General features: G+C 51.0%; 1 protein-coding gene across 8 annotated transcripts in view; it reads right to left on the reverse strand.

Moving 5' to 3' along the window:
• The window catches only part of Syne3 (spectrin repeat containing, nuclear envelope family member 3), a 91,558-nt gene that overhangs the window by 26,520 nt on the left and 46,658 nt on the right, over positions 1–18,380 (reverse strand). For 6 of the 8 annotated variants that reach the window (XR_015621831.1, XR_015621830.1, XR_015621829.1 and 3 more), the window contains 8 exon segments: positions 15,078–15,239; positions 13,107–13,454; positions 11,035–11,168; positions 9,703–9,877; positions 7,499–7,681; positions 5,950–6,093; positions 4,816–4,950; positions 4–165 (listed from right to left, as the gene is read on the reverse strand). Coding sequence is in view for 5 of the 8 variants with exons in the window: in XM_087552960.1 (XP_087409086.1) it covers positions 4–165; positions 4,816–4,950; positions 5,950–6,093; positions 7,499–7,681; positions 9,703–9,877; positions 11,035–11,168; positions 13,107–13,454; positions 15,078–15,239 (1,443 nt within the window). In the remaining 3 variants the exon portion in view is untranslated. 8 annotated transcript variants of the gene reach the window in all.

Below are 18,380 nucleotides of genomic sequence, written 5' to 3' on the forward strand. Positions count from 1 at the left end.
TACCTCGAGTCCAGCCTCTTGGGACTCTGCATCCCACAGACGCATATCCCCTTGGTGTGACTCCAACGTCTGTGTGGCCATGGTGATCCACAGCTGGAGCTCCAACAGCCTGTGACTGAAGGTACAGTGTTCCCGTACATTCTGCTGGCACCTGTCCACAAGGTCCTGGGGTATAGGGAGAGGGACCGGGAGATCTGAATGCTGCTGCTTCTTCTTTTTAATTTAATTTCTTTAACTTATTCACTTTACATCCCACTCACTGCCCCCTCTCCTGGTCACTCCCTCCCACAATCCTTCCCCTGAATGCTCCTTGAGGTAGACTCTGGGTGCCACCCCAATTCTGCAAGGTGCCTAGACTGGCTTTACCTTCTATTTACCCCATCAGAAACCTTACAGGCCAGTCTTCCCCTCTACATGGTACAGACCAATTCTGCCCTAAACAGCTCTGAGCCTGTCTTGTTTCCACAGAGACTCCCAAGTATAGGTGAGAGTGGGGCTCCCACTTACTGGGGTGCTCTGTGAACCTGGGAAAACCAGAGGTAGGAATTTGGTAGGGCTGGGCACAGATGTAGCATCTGATCCAGCTGTGGCCTCCTGCCTCCCAGAAGACCGAAATGTTGTCTCTAAAAGGCACATGCACACTATCACCTGTCATTGCCCCAAATCAGAAGCCATCCACAAAAGTAAAATGGGCAACATGGGACATAGCTCGGTGGTAGAGCCCTGGCCTGGTGTATGTAAAGTCCTAATTCGATCAGCATGGGGGTTAGGGTGGAAAAGTTTATGGTAGACATCGGCTCCACAGAATGTTCTACAGCAGCGGGAACAGCTCCAGAAGTTACTGAAGAGTAAAACTGATCAAAGTACGGAGCTTAAGTTAGGGTTGAGTGCTCAGTCCTGAATGGAATATTGATATCAAACCCCTGTGGTGGTTTGAATGAAAGTGGCTACTACAGGTTCATGTATTGTTCCCCAGTTTGAAGTGATTTGAAAGATTAAGAGGTGTGCATTTGTTGGAGAAGGTGTGTCCTTGTTAGAGTGGGCGTGTCCTTGTTGGAGGAGGCGTGTCCTTGTTGGAGTGGGCATGTCCTTGTTGGAGAAGGTGTGTCCTTGTTGGAGGAGGTGTGACTTGGGATGGGTTATGACATTTCAAAAGCTCAGCCCCCCCCTCTCTGTCTCTCTCTCTCTCCCACGCTCCCTCCCTCCCTCCCTCCCCACCTCTCTCTGCCTGCTGTATATAGATCAGAAGGTAGCTCCCAGCTACTGCTCCGGCACCACGCCTGCCTATGTGTCGCCATGCTCCCTACCATGATGATTTTGGACTAGTCTCTGGAACTGTAAGCCAGACCCCAATAAAATGCTTTCTTTTATAAGAGTTGCCTTGGCCATGATGTCTCTTCATAGCTATAGGACAGTGACTAAGTTACCCTCCCCCTCAAGGATTAGGGATGATCAGGGAAGATGGGTGAAAGAATGATGCGACAGGACACAGCTGGTATACTCAACTGCAATTATCTGTGCAAAGCCAAGCCAGTTTATACTACAGTGGGACAAGGGAGGGGCTCAGGAGACCCCGCCCCTAACAACGGGCTGTTGCCAGTTTGAAGGGTGCTGGGGGAGGAGGAGTCATTTTTTCTTTGGAGATATGGCCTCTCGTAGGCTGCCCATGTTCTACTGGATGAACCACGGCCTTCCCATATGGGCAGCACTAACTACTCAGTGGATAGTGACAAAGTAAGAGGTCATGAAGGCAGGGACATGTTGGGGAGGGTTCAGGAGGAGGAGGGGAACGGGGCAGATATGATAAGATACATTGTATACATGTATGAAATTGTCAAAGAATAAATAAAACTAGCCTTTAAAACAGTGAACAGCCCGTGACCCTCTGCAGCGCTGTGGGAAAATCTGCTTGTGTGAAGGTGGGGCTCTGAAGTTCAGCTCTCTTCCAGGGCAAGTGAGGGACAGTTTCTGGGGGACACTGGTAGGTTTATGGGGGACACTGGTATCACCCTAGGTTTGGTCTGGAGGTGCTCACATGGGATCTGTTTGTTCTTTAAGATTAGTGTAGCTAAGGCAACATGATTTCTTTTCTATATCTAATTACAACTCTACATAAAGGTTTGCAAAGTTACCTCTCCCCACCCCTTCTCTTTTCCTGGGCCTATCAGTTTCTCAGAAGTCTGAATGACCAGCCTTTCTCTCCTCTGTCTTCAAGAAGGCTGGTCACTGTCCTCAGAAGGACAGCCACTCTCCGTGCTTCTGGCCTCTTGCCTGGGACTCTGAGCCCCCTTTTCAACCCACCAGGGCCATTTATACTCTAGCCTGTGGCCACTATTCTCACAGCATTACTCTGAAGGCCTCATGCTTCTGTGCTGGGCTCCCAAAGACCTATCTCCATATATATATATATATATATATATATATATATATATATATATATATATCTCAAAACAAAACAACAAAACAAAACCACTGGTAGAGATACAGATGCCAGGCCCCTGCCAAGGGACTTGAAAAGTCCATAAAGTCACAGAGTTGTAATCAGATACAGTCCAAAGAAGGGTTCAACACCCCACGTTCTGCATCTGCCTTCAACAACCCCGTCAAATATAACCTCAGACATTTTCCAAACCCCACTTCTCTGAGTCCGTAGTACCAGGGTCAGGGTACCAACAGTGACTAACTGACCACAACAGCTTCCTATCCAAGGGCCTGTGGCCTCTGGCACAGGAGCTCTCTCCCTGTGGATATGTGACAGTTAATCTTGTTTGTCAACTTGACGAGATCTAGAATCGCCACAGGAACAAACCTCTGGCCGTGTCTCTGAAGGGTTGCCTAGGTTTGTTAGTTGAGGTGAGAAACTCCACCGCAATGTGAGCTGCACCACTCTGTGGGCCTGGCTCCAAAACTGCAGGAAAAAGGAGAAAACTGGAAGCAGTTTTAGGCCAGCCTGGGCTGCCTAGGACTCCAGAGTTCCTTGTTCAATACTTTCTGACAAAAGCCAGGTGAGACTGGCTGCTTCAAGGTCTGGCCACCGAGGTTCCCCGAAACATGCTGGACCTGTGGACCAAAGCAACCCTCTCTTTCCTCATGCTGCCTTTATCAGATACTTGGTCATGGTGATGACAGGACATGAAGGTGACCCGGCTGCGGCTGTCACCAGATTTAACAAGCCCTGAATGTCTGAATGAAGAAGGACAGTTTCCCTCTCCAGAAGCATGCTGGGAGGTCACCATCTTGCGACCTCTGATGACACTTGGTAAACGTGTCCTCTAATGAATCTCCTAGCTCATCATTTGGATATATTTTTCGGAACTAACATTTGTGGGCTCTGTTGCCTTCTAGAAGGTGGGGACAGTGTCCTATCTCTCCATTCCCCTCCTTTACCCCTGAGACCACAGATGCTGCGTACTGAATGGAATTGGTGATTTCAACCAGACAGAAGGTGCTACTTGGGGGATGAGCTGTGGATGCCACAGGCCCTGCGTATGGCATCATGTTTCCTGCAGACTCCTGGAGAAGTGTTTGGGGCCGAGCCTGGTGCCAAAACTAACAGACAATGTGTCATGGCTTGTTTGTGCTTGGCCCAGGGAGTTGCTATTGGGAGGTGTGGCTTGTTGGAGTAAGTGTGTCACTGTGTGTGTGGGCCTCGTCCTAACTGCCTGGAAGCCAGTGTTCTGCTAGCAGCCTTCAGAAGAAGATGTAGAACTCTCAGCTCCTCCCACACCATGCCTGCCTGGATTCTGCCTTGTTTCCACCTTGGATGATAATGGACTGAACCTCTGAACCTGTAAGCCAGCCCCAATTAAATGTTGTCCTTATGAGAGTTGCCTTGGTCATGGTGTCTGTTCACAGCAGCAAAGCCCTAACTAAGACACAATGTAAGTGTGATAGATGCTCCCACATGGAAGGAGGAGACAGAATTGTCTCCTTCCCTTCCTTTCTCAATGCCCTGGGATTGGGGGTCTAACACTATACACAGTGCAAAGAGGTCTTTGAAGTTCCAACAAGGGTACTGGCTTCACTGTGAACCAAGGACTTTGCTTTGGTTCAATGAAGTTTTTATCTATCTATTTTATCTAGAATTTCTTTCTATTCTAGACATTTCTAAACTGCCCAAGAGAGTGATGTGTCCACCTATTAGCTCCAGGGTGGTAACGAGGATGTTTCCGATGGAAACAGGGTGTCCAGGGCTAGAAGTTAGCCTAGTGTTGATTTTTTTTCTTCAGCTGCACTTTCAGGGATCAACTTGAACTCCATGAGGCTTGAAACAAGAGGAAGACCCAGGCCTGTGTAGATCCGGATGTGTAGGGAACCTGGACCCTCTATTACTATTTGTCTCAGTCGACTGTGAAAAATGACTGGGGTTCTGAACAAGCGTCTGCAGGGAGTAGGATCAAGCCTGTGCACCAGAAAGTGCTCATGGCGCCACTAGAGGGCGCTGCAGACAAGGCTCTGAAGTCACCAGGGCTGGGGGGACACATATGAGAACTGTGTACCCACCAAGGTGTTGGGACAAGGCTATCATTTCTGTTCTCCATCCGTGGCCTTCATCACAATGTGGAACCCTGGCTTCACTCGCCCACTTGCTGATTCACCCACCCAATCCCCGGAAGGCAGGGAGAGCCCTTGTCTGTCGGCACACGCGTCCACCATGAGAACCAGAACAGCAGCCAGCACACAGGAACTGCTCGACTGTCAGAGGCCACAGAAATGAGGATGAGAAGAAAGGAAGGTTGGATAAGGAGAAAGGACCAGGATTGTAGGAGTCTAGGAGCTGGGCCTCACTGCTCAGGCCCATCACTGGCCCCTTACCTCCAGGGACCTCTGCAGGGCTTGCTGGTCAGAGGAGATCTGGTCTACCTTGTGCTGGTACTTAGAGTTCCCCTGGGCAAGAGATCTCACAGCCTCGATCTGTGTCCCCAGATCCAGCCCCTCCTCCTGCAGCCCCTGTGATAGAAAAACAAGTGAGCTAGGAAACCTTCCCTCCATCCCAGAGGCCCCTCCATCCCAAAGACCCTCCATCCCGGAGGCCCAGTAGGGTAGGGGCTGAGTTGGGTTCCCAGGATAGCAAGTTCCCTCTATCAGTGGCTGATCGCTTGGGTGGTCCAATAGATTTCTTTTCAGGGCAAATGAAACTTTAAAATTCAGACACAAATATCCTGGGGCACTATAAAAATAAACTATAGGAAAGATACCAGACAGCATCTTGGGAAGGAAACTTGCGTCTGGACCCTCGCTTGGTGACCATTGGTTGTTATGAGGAATTATACCTACTTTGGTATTAAAGACTCAATTGTATACCACAGTTAATGTTTTCCAGAGAATGCTGTCAGCTCATGCAGGAACCGTACTTGGGTTTAAAACAATAAACATGGTGTCATGTGCATGATAAAAACCAGTTAAGCTCCTCAGTCAACCAGTGATTGCTAGTGACCAGCCTGCATGCAGTCTGCCCGTGATATAAAACATATCTTCCTAATCTCAAAATTGGTTTATTCAACCAAAAGTCTCCAGACTCAACCAAGAATAGTTCCTACGACAGTTAATCTTTATCGCCTATCTGACTAGAACTTTATCATCTACGAGAAACCTCTGATGGGTCTATCTATGAGAGAGTTTCCAAACACGATTAGCTACATCCACTGTGGATGGCACCACCCCAGGAGCTGGAGTCCCAAAAGGAGAAACAAACTGAGAGCCAACATTTACTTCTCTCTGCTTCCTGACCGCTCCTCAAGCTTCAGAGCCCAAAAGAACTGCTTGTCGCTGTGTTAGACTCAAGACTCAGCAGCTGCGTGTGCGTGTTAGCGCACGCACTAACAGTCCAGCCAGAACTGCCGACCAAATGAACAGATTCCACTGAGACCCGTCATCCCTGCAGTAATGGACCCAAACCACCAGCAGGGGGAGCTTTCAAGCAGACACCAGGTGACAACCACTCCTCACCTGCAACCTTAGGAGCTGGACCTGCTTTCCAGGAAGGTCCCGCTGAAGCCCTTTCTCTGCTTGGATCCTGGCTTGGAGGTCTAGGAGCTTCCTGTGCAGAGGATCAAAAGCTACCCCAAAGTCCTTGTGCTGAACAAGCAGGCTCTGCAAATAGAACCACAAATAAAGAGCTTTTCTCCTAGTGCCTTGTAAGACCTAACAGCAGGCTGGGCTGCTCTCCGGAACCATCTCCTCCAGGAAGCCCTCCCTGGTGGGCCAAGCCCCTAACAAGCAGCCCCTCCCCTATACACCAAATCTCACCAGAACCTTATTTATAAATATGATTTTATTAGGATATGGCCAGCGTAGTCATTTCCTTTCAATTCTCTGCTATAGAGACAGAATTGAGCCAGTTGTCCTACAGACACTGGCCTCTTCACTGCCTGAACCCTATATAGAACCCTATAGGCTGCAGCAGCCTATATAGGTCAGAGATTCTCAACCTGTGTTGCAACTCCTGTGGGGGTTGGGGCTGAATGATCCTTTCACAGGGGTCACCTAAGACCGTCCAAAAAACACGGATACTAACATTATAATTCACGACAGTAGCAAAATTAGTTATTCAGTTTGGGACTCCAGCTCACAGGGTGGGGACATCCACATTCAAGGTGGGTCTTCTCTCTTCAACAAAAATAATTTTATGGTTGGAGAGCGGGTCACCACAACATGAGGAACTGTATCAAAGGATCGCAGCATCAGGAAGGTCAGGGCCTCTGTGGACACCTCCTGTGGGTGCTTGTCTCCAGCAGCTGCCTCGGTGGTTTGAAAGGGAAGACTTCTCTTTCTGTCTGGCTCCCCCAGCTCCTGCCACCCTGCCTCAGCCGGCTGATGAAGTGAGGTTGCTGGATGGGTGTCAGGTGATGTAGTGTGAGCCCTGACCCTGTGCCAGGAGATCCTGACTGACTCTCCTCACCTGTAAAACCGGGCAAATGGCAGCACCTCCCCCAGAGTGTCAGCTGGACAAAGATTAGCAGGTGGCTGGCCCAGAGCCAACACCAGTAGCCCATAGCCTTTATCATCATCATTAGCGGCCACTCAGCAAACATTTGGCAGCTAGAACAGGCTGCCCGCAGAGTGCCGGGCTGTTGCTTTGATTGAGTGTAGCCAGAAGGGTGCTGTTAATAACACTTACTCCTAGGATTGTAGTGGATTAAAGTTAGCAAATGCTTGTATCTGCATCTTCTATTGCATTTAATTTCTTTGTGTGTGTGTGCATGTGTGTGTGTGCATGCATGCGTGCGTGTGTGTATGCGCGTGCAACACCCACACACATGCATGTGGAGGTCACAGGACAACTTATAGGAGTTGGCTTTCTCCTCCGTGCTGGAGTGAGCAGCAGCAGACAGGTACCTAGGAAGCCAGTTAGAGGGGTCATGTGAGAGTCATGTCCTGTCTATAGTACCTGAGATTGTAGGAAGCATAGGCACACATCCAGAGCCACAGGGGCAGAGGGTGGGGCTACCCCCCTCCCCCATGGCTAGGCTCCAGGGACAAAGCTGCTGATGCTCACCTGAAGTTTGCTCTTCCGCTGAAGAAGGCTGTTATGCAGTAGGTCTCTGTCCCTCACAGAGCCTGTCACCTGCTCCAGGAGGGTGGCTGCTCTCTCCTGGCCAAAGATGCTGCCCAGCAGGTCTGTCTTCAGCTGCAGCATTGACAGCTGCTCTTTCAGGCGGGAGCTTTCTGTTAGGGCTGCCTAGGGGAGACAAAGTATCCATGCACCTCGGACAGCCAGGGGCCGACTTTTTCCTACAGTTGCTGTGCTGGAGCTGTGACTTTGCAGGCATCTGATGACTCCCACAGTGGAAACAGACTTGCAGCAGTGAATTGGGGGGCCCTGAGTTTTACCATCCCTGGGGGTTTTGTTTTGTGTCCTTTTGTTAACCGCCCATCCCCCATGCGCCTCATTACCAAAAGCCAAGTGAATAATCCATCATCCTCTTTCCTGTCTCGGAAACCCATGTTCGCCCATCATCACCACCAGAAGCTGCAGCATTTGCTCAGCCTCTCACCTGGACCACAGCTCCTGCCTGCCTATTGCTTCCAAGCCGGCATCCCTGAGGTGACTCTCCACACCTCATCAGCTTGATCCTCTATGCCTGTATACAGTGACCCTCCATCACTGACAGGCCTTCTGACATCCTGAAAACACAGCTCTTGGGCTGCTGGGCAGTTCCCACCAATAACAAGAGGCAAGTGGATCTCAGTGATTTCACGGCCAGCCAGATCAACATTGCGAGTTCTAGACTAGCAAGGCCTACAATGGGAGACCCTGTCTCCAAAAACTAACTAAAACAGGCAATTAGGGAGAGATTAAAGTTGGGGAGATGGCTCAACAATTGAGGTGCTTGCCGAACAAGCCTGAGGGACCCGAGTTCAAATCCCAAGAAAAACAAATGAGTGCTGGGTGGGCGTAATGAGCCAACTGTAATTTCAGTTTATGAAGGCAGAGGTGCCAGGGGCTGCCTAAAGCAAGATGGCTGACAAGACTACCCACAACCAGTGAGCTCCGTGTCCAGTGATTAATATGGAAGGGCAACCAAGGATGATCCCCAGCACCAACCTTGGGCTCACACATGCTCGAGCTCCATTCTTCAGGCAGACCAGCATGCTCCAGGGGACAGGGCCAAAGCTGGTTAAAGATTCTCCCAGCAGCACCCAGTAGACCAGCAAGGGTGAGGGGGAAACTGATCTGATGTGTTGATAGAGGCTCTGTGACTTGTGGGATAGTGGGTAGTTTTTGTTTAATTCTCCTGGAATCCTTACCGTCTCTGGGTAATATAGGTATATTTTTATAATCGGAACAAAAACTATGAAGTGAGGTTGACACCCTGCACAGTTCATGCCTCCCTCTCTGCTCTGTGTATCTGAGCATCCCTGGATGCAATTGCATCTCATGGACTGAGAGCTCAGTGGTGACATTGCAGGGTTTATGAGCCGATGGAAACCCCAGTGTTGAGGGACTTTGTGACAGATGCTGACAAATGCTCTTCCTAATATTCCCGTTTCCCCAAACAGCCAACATTTGTTTTGGAAACAAAGTGCCCAAAGGAAGGTTTAGAATTACTGGCTACAGAAATCATGACGATTTCCCAGTCTTCAGCCACTGCTGGTTAAAGGATGGTCACATGACCTGCCTGACCAATGAGATAAAAGGTTTCCAGAAAGGGTTTAACCTCCTAATAGGCAGTAAAGAGGTGATGGAGGAAGCCCTAGGCAATTCCCACGAACAACAAGTATGGCTTGCTACAAAGTATTGTAACAAATACTTTGTCAGCTAAGTTGGCGGCCAGAAAGAGATGAAGCTTGGATCAAGGAGAGCCTGGGCTCGGATGGCAATGTTCAGTCCTAACACTGGCCTGATCAATTCTGTATTTAAAGGTCCCACTGGCCAGGCTGTCAATGGCAGACGCAATGAAGACCATGGCTTGCTAAACTGTTCTCTCAAAGAACCATTATTACTCTACCTGTAGCAGGGACTCCAAGGGAGACAAAGTTCCAAGTAGGAGATCCATGAAAGTCACACCCAGCTTTGCCTCTACCTGAGGACTAAGGATGACTTTTGTCCCTGAGAGCAAGTGGTAATCCTTCCTGTGCACTTGGTACTTGGCTGACCCAGGTATCTTGAGGACCCAGGAATGTGTTTGTCCCTGGGAGGGGAGCTGAGATTCCACACACTGGACCAGTGGCCTGCCCATCCCCACGAAGCCTGGTTACCTCAATCTGGGGTAGAAAGGTGTGAATGGAGGCCAGGTCCGGCAGGCTGGTGGTGATGTCCAGGAGCCTCTGGGCCAGCGCCTTCCATAGCTGCAGGTCATTGAGGGACCGCTGGGAACGCTGCCATAGCTCCGTCCTGGTCGCATTGTGGAGCCTGGCATTCTTACCCTTCATACTGACAGGGCAGCACAGGGCACACATCCAGAGAGGAGAGAGCGAGGTTAGTCCAGGGCTAAGGCCTGCCTCTGCCCAGGCTGCCAGGGAAGGGGATGGCCTCTTAATGCATGGGCTACCACGAGTGTGTATGGACTCCTGCTCAGGAATTAGGTGGGAATTTGTAAGCACTGAGACAGAACGGAATGCGAAGCCCACAGACCCTTGGCTTCCTCAGTCACATGGGCCCTCAAGGAAACCAGACTGCAGTGTCTGAAAGGGTGGGAGTCTAGAGGCGGGAGGAGCAACTGTGCCTTGCATGGCTTGGTACTGTCTGACCCCCCTTTTTCCTACTCTGGAGAATGAGTAACAGAACGTCCCCAGAAACATTCCTAATCCAGGACGCCCTTCACACTGCTCCCAGAAATATTCATACCCTCGAGGGCTTCTTCTGGTTAACAGAAAGCTGGAAGACTGCCCTTCCCACTTAAGACTTAAACGAGCTTAATCCGCATTTTAAAAGATCATTTAAAATAACGAGAGTTAATGTGGGACCCAGAGCTACACTGAGTCTGAGGGTACCCTGGAAGAAAGTGCTGAAGATTGATCTAGCCTGTGATGGAGTGCCTACGCCCCCTCGGAAGAAATCCCCCAGAATCAGGCAGGGGTATAAAACATACTAAAGAGATGCTATTGGGACAGATGGGCTGGTTTTCGGATGCCTCCTCAGCAAAACTAGGTGAGCACCCCAAATATGCAGTGCTCACTTCTGCAGAGGGGGCGCCATTCCTCTATGTGTTGCTAAGCCCAACTGTGCCCATGGGCAGAGATAAGGAGAGGCTGTGCGGAAGATACACTCTGATCAGTCTCAGCATGGCCTGAGGCAGAGGAGTGGTGCTCACCTACAGGCAGCCCTCCCTAAGGACACTGCGTGAGGAAGCTCTCTCTCCCAGTGCTCAGCCACGCAAAGGCGGAGCAGAGCCTCCAAGCAAAGCGAGTTCAGACCTCTTTCTGGGAGCCGAATGCAACAATGTAGACACTAGAGTCTACATTGAGTAGATACTCGCCATCCCCAGACAGCAAGCACACCGTCCACACACAGGGTGCCAAGTATCCAGCACCTGAGTCCCGCCCACCCTCCACACCTTAGACCTGCCTGGCTTCAGTCTCCCTGGGTACCTTTGGTATTCCTGAATGGCAGCCACCACGCTATCAGAGAGTGACTGCAGGTCCGGGAAGATGACAAGTTCCTTTAGTTGAGTTTGTAACCGGTCTACACGGGGTTCCTCTGAAGCCAGTGCAGCCCGAGTCCCCTGCAAGATGACATCCAATTGCTTGTGAGGCTCCTTCCTCAGGGGGATTACAATGTGTGTGCAGGAGCTGAATAGAGGCCAGTGACTGGCTAGGCTGGAGGACCTTGTCACCAAAGGCATGAGCTGGGAGGTCTTACCTGTCACCAAAGGCATGGACTGGGGCTGGAGGGGGGGGGTCTTATCCTTAGGCTCAGCCTGTCCTCCCCAACCTGGAACTTAACCTTCCCTGTAGCTGCCTGTATGAACTCGTCATCTTCCTCATAGTGACACTGTGACAAATGTTAGCTTCATTGCCCTGTAGCTACTCCCATTGACTACAGCCTTTGCCTCTGGCTCTGAGAGATCGGAACCTGCAGGTCTCCACCTGGATTCAATCCCCAGCACCAACGTAAAAGCTGGCTAAGAAGAACAAAGCTCCAACGGAAGGAACTTAGGAGTGTGGTTCGTTGGTTAGCAACCTGGACTCAGAAAGCAAGCCTACATTCCTAGGCGGTAAGCACTGTCTCTAGGCTTCCTGTTAATATTCCCAACTCACATACTTCCGAAGTGAAACCATTCCTCCAGTCTGTCCAGAGTGAAGGACAGGGACCTGTGTGAAACCGTACAGTCCGGTCCTACGATCTCCACTGCCAACCACCACCCATGCTGCAACTCAGACTAAAGCAGGTGGCCCTTGAGGATGCATGGTCCATTCTGCAGAAAGATGATGATGCTGGGAGGCTGCATGAAAAGCTCTCAAATTCATAAAGCATGGACAAGAGAACCTTAGCACCATAGTGAGACAGAATGGAGATTGGGGGAGATGCTTTTTACTTTTTGATTTTTTTAGGTATTTCCTTTCATGGCTCCCCCACCGTTTGAGGTGCAAAGGAAGGAAACTGGAACTTCATGTGAGCTAGACAATTCTACCATTGACAGAATCCTGATGTTAACATAAAGTAAGGAGTTGAGAGGGTTGGGAATCTTTATCTAAAACCTGCCTGCAAGTCAGGCCTCCTGCTGTGGTTTGGGTGATGGAGAAAACAGGACTGTGAGCTTTTGAGGAGGACCAGGAGAAGGAGCCCAGGGGGAGAAACCCAGGGGGAGAAGCCCAGGAGGAGAAGCCCAGGGGGAGGAGGCCAGAGAGAGAAGCCCAGGGGGAGGAGCCCAGGGGGAGGAGCCTAGGGGGAAGAGCCCAGGGGGAGGAGGCCAGAGAGAGAAGCCCAGGGGGAGGAGCCCAGGGGGAGGAGCCCAGGGAGAAGTCCTTAGGTTTTTGAAGTGTGCCACTGAAGGAGTTCATAGGGCCTGCTTGTCTTGTCTTCGTGACTGGCCCTGTTTTCTGGCTTATGAGGCGAATATATGTATGATGTGCCATAGACTGTCACCATGACACGTCGTCCTTGCCTGAGGCCCAAAGAAACACAGCCACTGGATCTCAAATGGCACCTCCAGAACATGTGCTACACAAACCTTTCCTCTTAATAAGTTGGTTGCCATGGCTATTTTGTTACAGTAACACGGAGGTGACTAAGACTTCCTGGGTGGGTAGGAGCCTACACTGCTTTCCTTGCTCCAACTCCCCAGATCCTGCCCCATGTTTTCTTCTTACTATCTCTCCACAACCTCTAACCTCACTTCTCCCTGGGCAGAACATCCATCTTCACCCCCACTGCTAAGGAAGGAAAGGGTTTTAGTCCATGACTGGATATCCTATGTTCCTTGGGTCTTAATTAACCACCAACTTACTATGTGGCTTTAGGGATTGCAAGAGGGTAAAAAATATTTCAGGCCTCTTCTCCTGGAAAATGGGAAGAAATGCCTGGTTTCTCTATGACCCTTTCAGAGAACTCAGGTACCAAAGAGTCAAGCATACCAGAGAGGTGTAAGGCCTTTCTGTGATTAATTCTATGCCTCAGAGTAACTCCAGCCACCCGAGGTCCAACACACCCCTGAACTTACCGAGAACAGCCTCCAGTGGGCCACTAGCTCATCCTCTGTGGCCGTCTTCACCGTGGGCTCCAAGCCTTGCTGGGCCAGCCTCTGAAGAACTTTCTTGAGCTCTCCCAGTTCCACCTCCAGCTGCTGGATCTGCTGCTCACAGGCCCCCTTGGACTGGAGCAGGCCCCGCAGCCTTCCTTCCTCCTCTTTCCAGAGGACTCTCAGCTTCTCCAGGACCATCCGCATCTCCTCCAGCTCCCCTGAGATCCTCTCTGCACCCAAAGGAGAGGTGTTCCGAATGACACCCACAGCCTGCTCCTCCAATCTGTTCAAAGACTCCTCACCCCTAGGGAAATTCTTGGCGATGTCCTGGGTAATGGGGAGATAGCAGAAGAGCAAAGGTTAGCTGTGCTCCCAGAGCAGACCTAGGGGCCATCCCAAGGGACCTGGGACCATCCCAAGGGTGACTGTCTGCCCAAGGTAACATGGACTTGAGAGATAAGAATGTCCCCTCCTGTCTCTTCCAAGCCATTGAGTGCTTGCAGAAGAGCATCTCTGTTATGTGTGTCCCTGTCATCAGCGCTGTCTGGCATCTGTTTCTTTAAGACAAATCAGCTTGAAGCCATCAGCAAGCTACGCCATGGATCCACAAAGAGTCAAGGGGTGCCAAGCCTCACTCTGCGTGCAGATATCTATTTCGATTTTAGATGCGCATCTGTCTTTTTTTTTTTTTTTTTTTTGCATTTGGATAGGTCTGTGAAGAATGCTGTGTGTGGCTTATGTAGCTCAGGTTGGCCACAATTTACTGCCAAGAATGGCCTTAAAGTTCAGATCCTCAGAGTTCCCAGATGCTGGGATTACAGGCATATAGAACCATGCCTGATTTTTACGTCTTTATATTATAGTGCTGGCTTCCCCCTTTCCAACAGTGATTCAAGTCTTCACTTCTTTCCTTTCTGTGACAGGATACGATTATAGGCAAACACAAATATTTATACTTATCTTTCCAAATCTGGCCCCAAAGTTTCAACCATTCCAACACCTTAAACCCAATACTCAAGCTTTGGGCTGGACACTTCCACCTGACTCTAAGCTTTCTTTCTAAATAATGGTCAGCACCTTCTTCAAAGGCAAATTGATTTAAACATAAATGTACAGACACCACACAGGGAGAGCTGAGAAGCGGCTCATGAATTGCTGGTGATAACTTGCTGTCTGGTGCAAAGGAGACTCCAATTCCCCGGACTCCAACAGGATGTCCAAATAGCCCAAAACAAGCTCAACCTGGACCCTGTCCTCCTGACAGCCATGCTAACCTCACTGTTCTCTACTTCCGCTCTCCTGTATAGACAGCCCCAGCCATGTCCAGTCTGCTGCCCATGTTCAGTCTGCTTCTTTCTCTCTCTTCTGGACTCTTCCAGATGCCTCTGCCTGACTTCTCTCTCTCAATAAAAACGATCCCTTTCACCATACCACAGAGCAGTCATGTCTGAAGCGTCTTTACCGGGGACCTTGCATACATCTGGTGTCAAAACCCTTGCATCCACTCGCAAGGTGCAGGATCTAGATGCTCCCCCAAGACCATGCGGTATGAGAGGTGGCATGGACCCATTTCTCCTGCCCACCTTGACCTTTGAATGGGATGACCGTCCACTGTAGCACTGCCCTGGCCACTGTAGCGTCTATCACCACACCCCCTAGATGCACCCCATCATCTGGGAGGCAGGAGAAGCTCCCACTTGTAACAAATAAAAACCCTTCCTGACATTCCATGCACCCCACATCTGAGACCAGGTTACTGGGATCCTGCATGTCCAATTTGTCCCCTCTGTCAGCTGTCATCCCTGATTCTCTTTCCAGGAGTCTGTGCTTCAGGTGCCTGTGTCTGGTGTGACAACCCACATTATTCCCACTTGGGACAACATGAAGGTTCCCCTTCAGCAGGGCAACCTAACTGGGACACAGTGTCCCGTCTGGGTCCCGGTGGTGTACCTGCAGCACAGAGAGGCGAGGCTCGGTGGCCAGTTTGCAGTTCCGCCCCAGGCAGCCGTGCACCTTCTCCACCAACGCCTTCAGCCACAGCTGGAACTCGCTCACGTCCTCCCGGTACTGCTCATGGTCCTGGGCCACCTGGGCCAAGAGCTCCACCCTGTGCTGTAGAGGGAATTGCCTGCCGTGAGGGTCCCAGTCTGGTTAGGAGCCCAATGCCTGAGACTGGGAATAGTAGGGGTTTGGCAGGGAGGGTGAGGGGATCTGTATGGATGCTGGAGTCAGAACCAGATGCTGAAGTCCCACACATGCCAGCACCTGGCCTGGTCGACTGTCCAGCTGGCATTCTTTCCTGCTATGTCTGAGGAATGCCACTGGATAGGACATGGGAACAGCATGAACAAGGATAAGGAGCAAAGACCACTGTCCCTCTGAGCTTTCGCCCTCGCCCTCACCCTCACCCTCGCCCCCGCCCCCGCCCCCGCCCCCGCCCCCGCCCCCACCCCGCCCCCGCCCCACCTCGCCCCGCCCCTCACCTCGCCCCGCCCCCGCGCCCACGCCCTCACCCTTGCCCTCGCCCTCACCCTGCTGGGTCACTGCTAAGAAAGTTACATTCACACTCTGTAAACCCACCCACGGGGGCCTCTCAGTTTTAGCCCAACTTGACAGACAAGGCCTCTGAGACTCGAGCAGTGAAGTGACATGCCCAGAGTCACCCACCTAGGACAGCCAGAGTTAGGGGGATTCCAGGCTGCATAAGAAAGGTATCTGAGCATGACCTAGAGGGGAAGCCATAAATCAAAACGGTAGCAGCATCTGTCTGCAGTCTCTGCTTCACTTCCTGTCCTGATTTCCCTCAGCACTGATGTGGAAGAGAAAGCCAAAGAAACGCTTTCTTCCCAGAAGAGGAAACGCTTTCGGTCAGAGCTTGCATCACAGTGATACAGGAGCAAAGCAGGACAGAGGGAGTTTGACAGAAAGTCAAGGGAAAGGACCCGGGGACTCTTCCAGTGCACATCTTGCATCTTGTGTGACTTACGGCATCCCTAAGCCATAATCAATTTATCAGCCATTGCAGTGCGTACAGGACTCTCACGGGGCCCAAGATGAGATCCAGACAGCTGGCACGAGACTACACTCTCCATCCCTGCATAGGGATGGGGGGACCTGTAAGCTGGGCACCCCAAACTGTTTCTATCAAGCCAAATGCTTTTGGCTTTGCCTGTCGCGTTGTGGCTTCTATTGCCATCACTCGACCCATTTGGAAGCTACTTGCATTGTGTCACATAAGCAGCGAGACTGTGCGGAGAGAACGGCCCTGTTCCCATCAAACCTTTCATTATGGATCCTAAAGCCTGAACTTCGTGTCACTTTTGTATGTAATAAAATAGTTCGCTTTGAAATTTTCCTTGCTCATTTAAACATCTAAAACCTGTTCTTAGCCCAACGCCGGGCAGCCACAGGAGAGGCCAGTCAGTGCAGCAGCTGAAGCTCGGTGACCTCAGCTCCTCCCTGTGGAACAGGCCATGTCTAGGAAGGTCCTGACCCTGTGGGAAGCTGAGTCACAAGCTCTCCATTGAGGAGGGCAGGCAGGTGGATGGGAAGCCTTCCCCTATCGGTCTGTGCACGGTTCCCCTCCTATGAGACACTGCTCACCCAAACTACACAATACCAGCTCATTAAACCTCTGTAATAACAGCAAGCACAAGAAAATCTCCCCATTTTAGAGATGGGATAGCCAAGGCTTAGGACCAGGTCACTTAGGAAAGATAGGAGAATCTCAAGATAAGAACTGCCTACATCCCAAGGTTGAGGCTTGGCAAGGACCACCCCCTTCACAGATCAGTCCTCAGCCTTCAGAAAGTTGTTGGGGCCTTTTCCACCCCCTCAGTGGTTCCAACTTCCTGTGCTATGGTTTGCATACACAGTGCCCTCCAGTCCCAGGAAAGGCTCATGGTTGAGACTCAGTGGGTTTGCCAGGAACCCCAGAAGCTGAGCCTGATGTTGAAGGTGGAAGAAGGGGGCTCCCCGCCAGGAATGAATGACAGGCAGCTCTGTCTGTGTGAAGAATGAGGTGCTGGCACCCAGAGAAGTCCAGAGTCAATAAAAATCCCCATGATGGGGAGCAGGCCCTAGCAAAGCGGCAGGCAGGAATCCAGATTAGCTGCGTGCCAGGCACCACAGCCATTTCAAAGCCGAGCTCAGCCACCGCTGAGTGACAGGGGCCGGAGCGGATGAGGGCTCCGCCTCCTCATTAAACCAAACAATTAAACCATCTGCAGCAGGCAGAGTTGTCAGCAATGTCAAAACCCGAGCAATTAACGGGGTGGCTTGGATTTATGTCCCCAACAAAGGGCTGCAGAAAGTCTAGGACCCATGGCCTGATGCCAGACAGCCCTTTTCTGTGGAAGAGGGCGGATGTTGCTGCTTGCTGCTCGCTCTGAAGCAATGGTTTCAAATCAAACAAGGAAGACATTCCTGGCATCAGCTGGCCTGCCTGCGCTTTCCTTTGGATGCTTTGGGAAGACTGAAGCTTCTCTACGGGTGCTTCTTGCGGGGGAGGGGGTGGTCCCAGAGGCCAAAGGGGGTGCACCTGTCCCCACCTGTTTCAGAGGTGTTCACTGCTCCACACACCTGACATCTATGGAAACAGATGGGGCTGGGGGGTGGAGAGGTGGCTAAGCCGATAACTGTCCCCAGCTGCCAAACCTGACAATTGAGCTGCACAGGGTAGAAGGAGAGAGGGCTTGGAGAGGCAGCTCAGTAGTTTGAAGTGTGTGCTACTCTTACGAAGGATCCAAATTTGGTTCCCACCACCCATGTTAGGCAGCTCACAACTGCCTATAATTCCAGCTGCGTGAGATCCAATATCCTTTCCAGTGTGTGCATGCACACACACACACACACACACACACACACACACACACACCACACACACACACACACACTCACGCAAACACACACACCACATAATACACACCACACACACACCACATAACACACACCACACACGCCACACACACACACGCAAACACACACAACACATAACACACCACACACACACACACATGCACATGTGCGCACACACACACACACATATGCACATGTGCGCGCGCACACTTGCTTGTGCGTGATGTCCCATGGGCCAAGCCACTTCTGGTTTTTCCAAGCCAGCTGACCAGTCCCCCTTAAACAGTCTCTCTAAGTCCTCTGGGGTCTCAGACACCCAGAGAAAAATCAAGGGTTCCCAGGCTTCAGCCAGCAGCTGGAAGGTGAAAACATCCCACTTCTACAGGATTCAATTCC

Source organism: Rattus norvegicus, chromosome 6, assembly GCF_021556685.1.
Source record: "Rattus norvegicus strain SHRSP/BbbUtx chromosome 6, alternate assembly SHRSP_T2T, whole genome shotgun sequence".
Taxonomy (NCBI): Eukaryota; Metazoa; Chordata; class Mammalia; order Rodentia; family Muridae; genus Rattus; species Rattus norvegicus.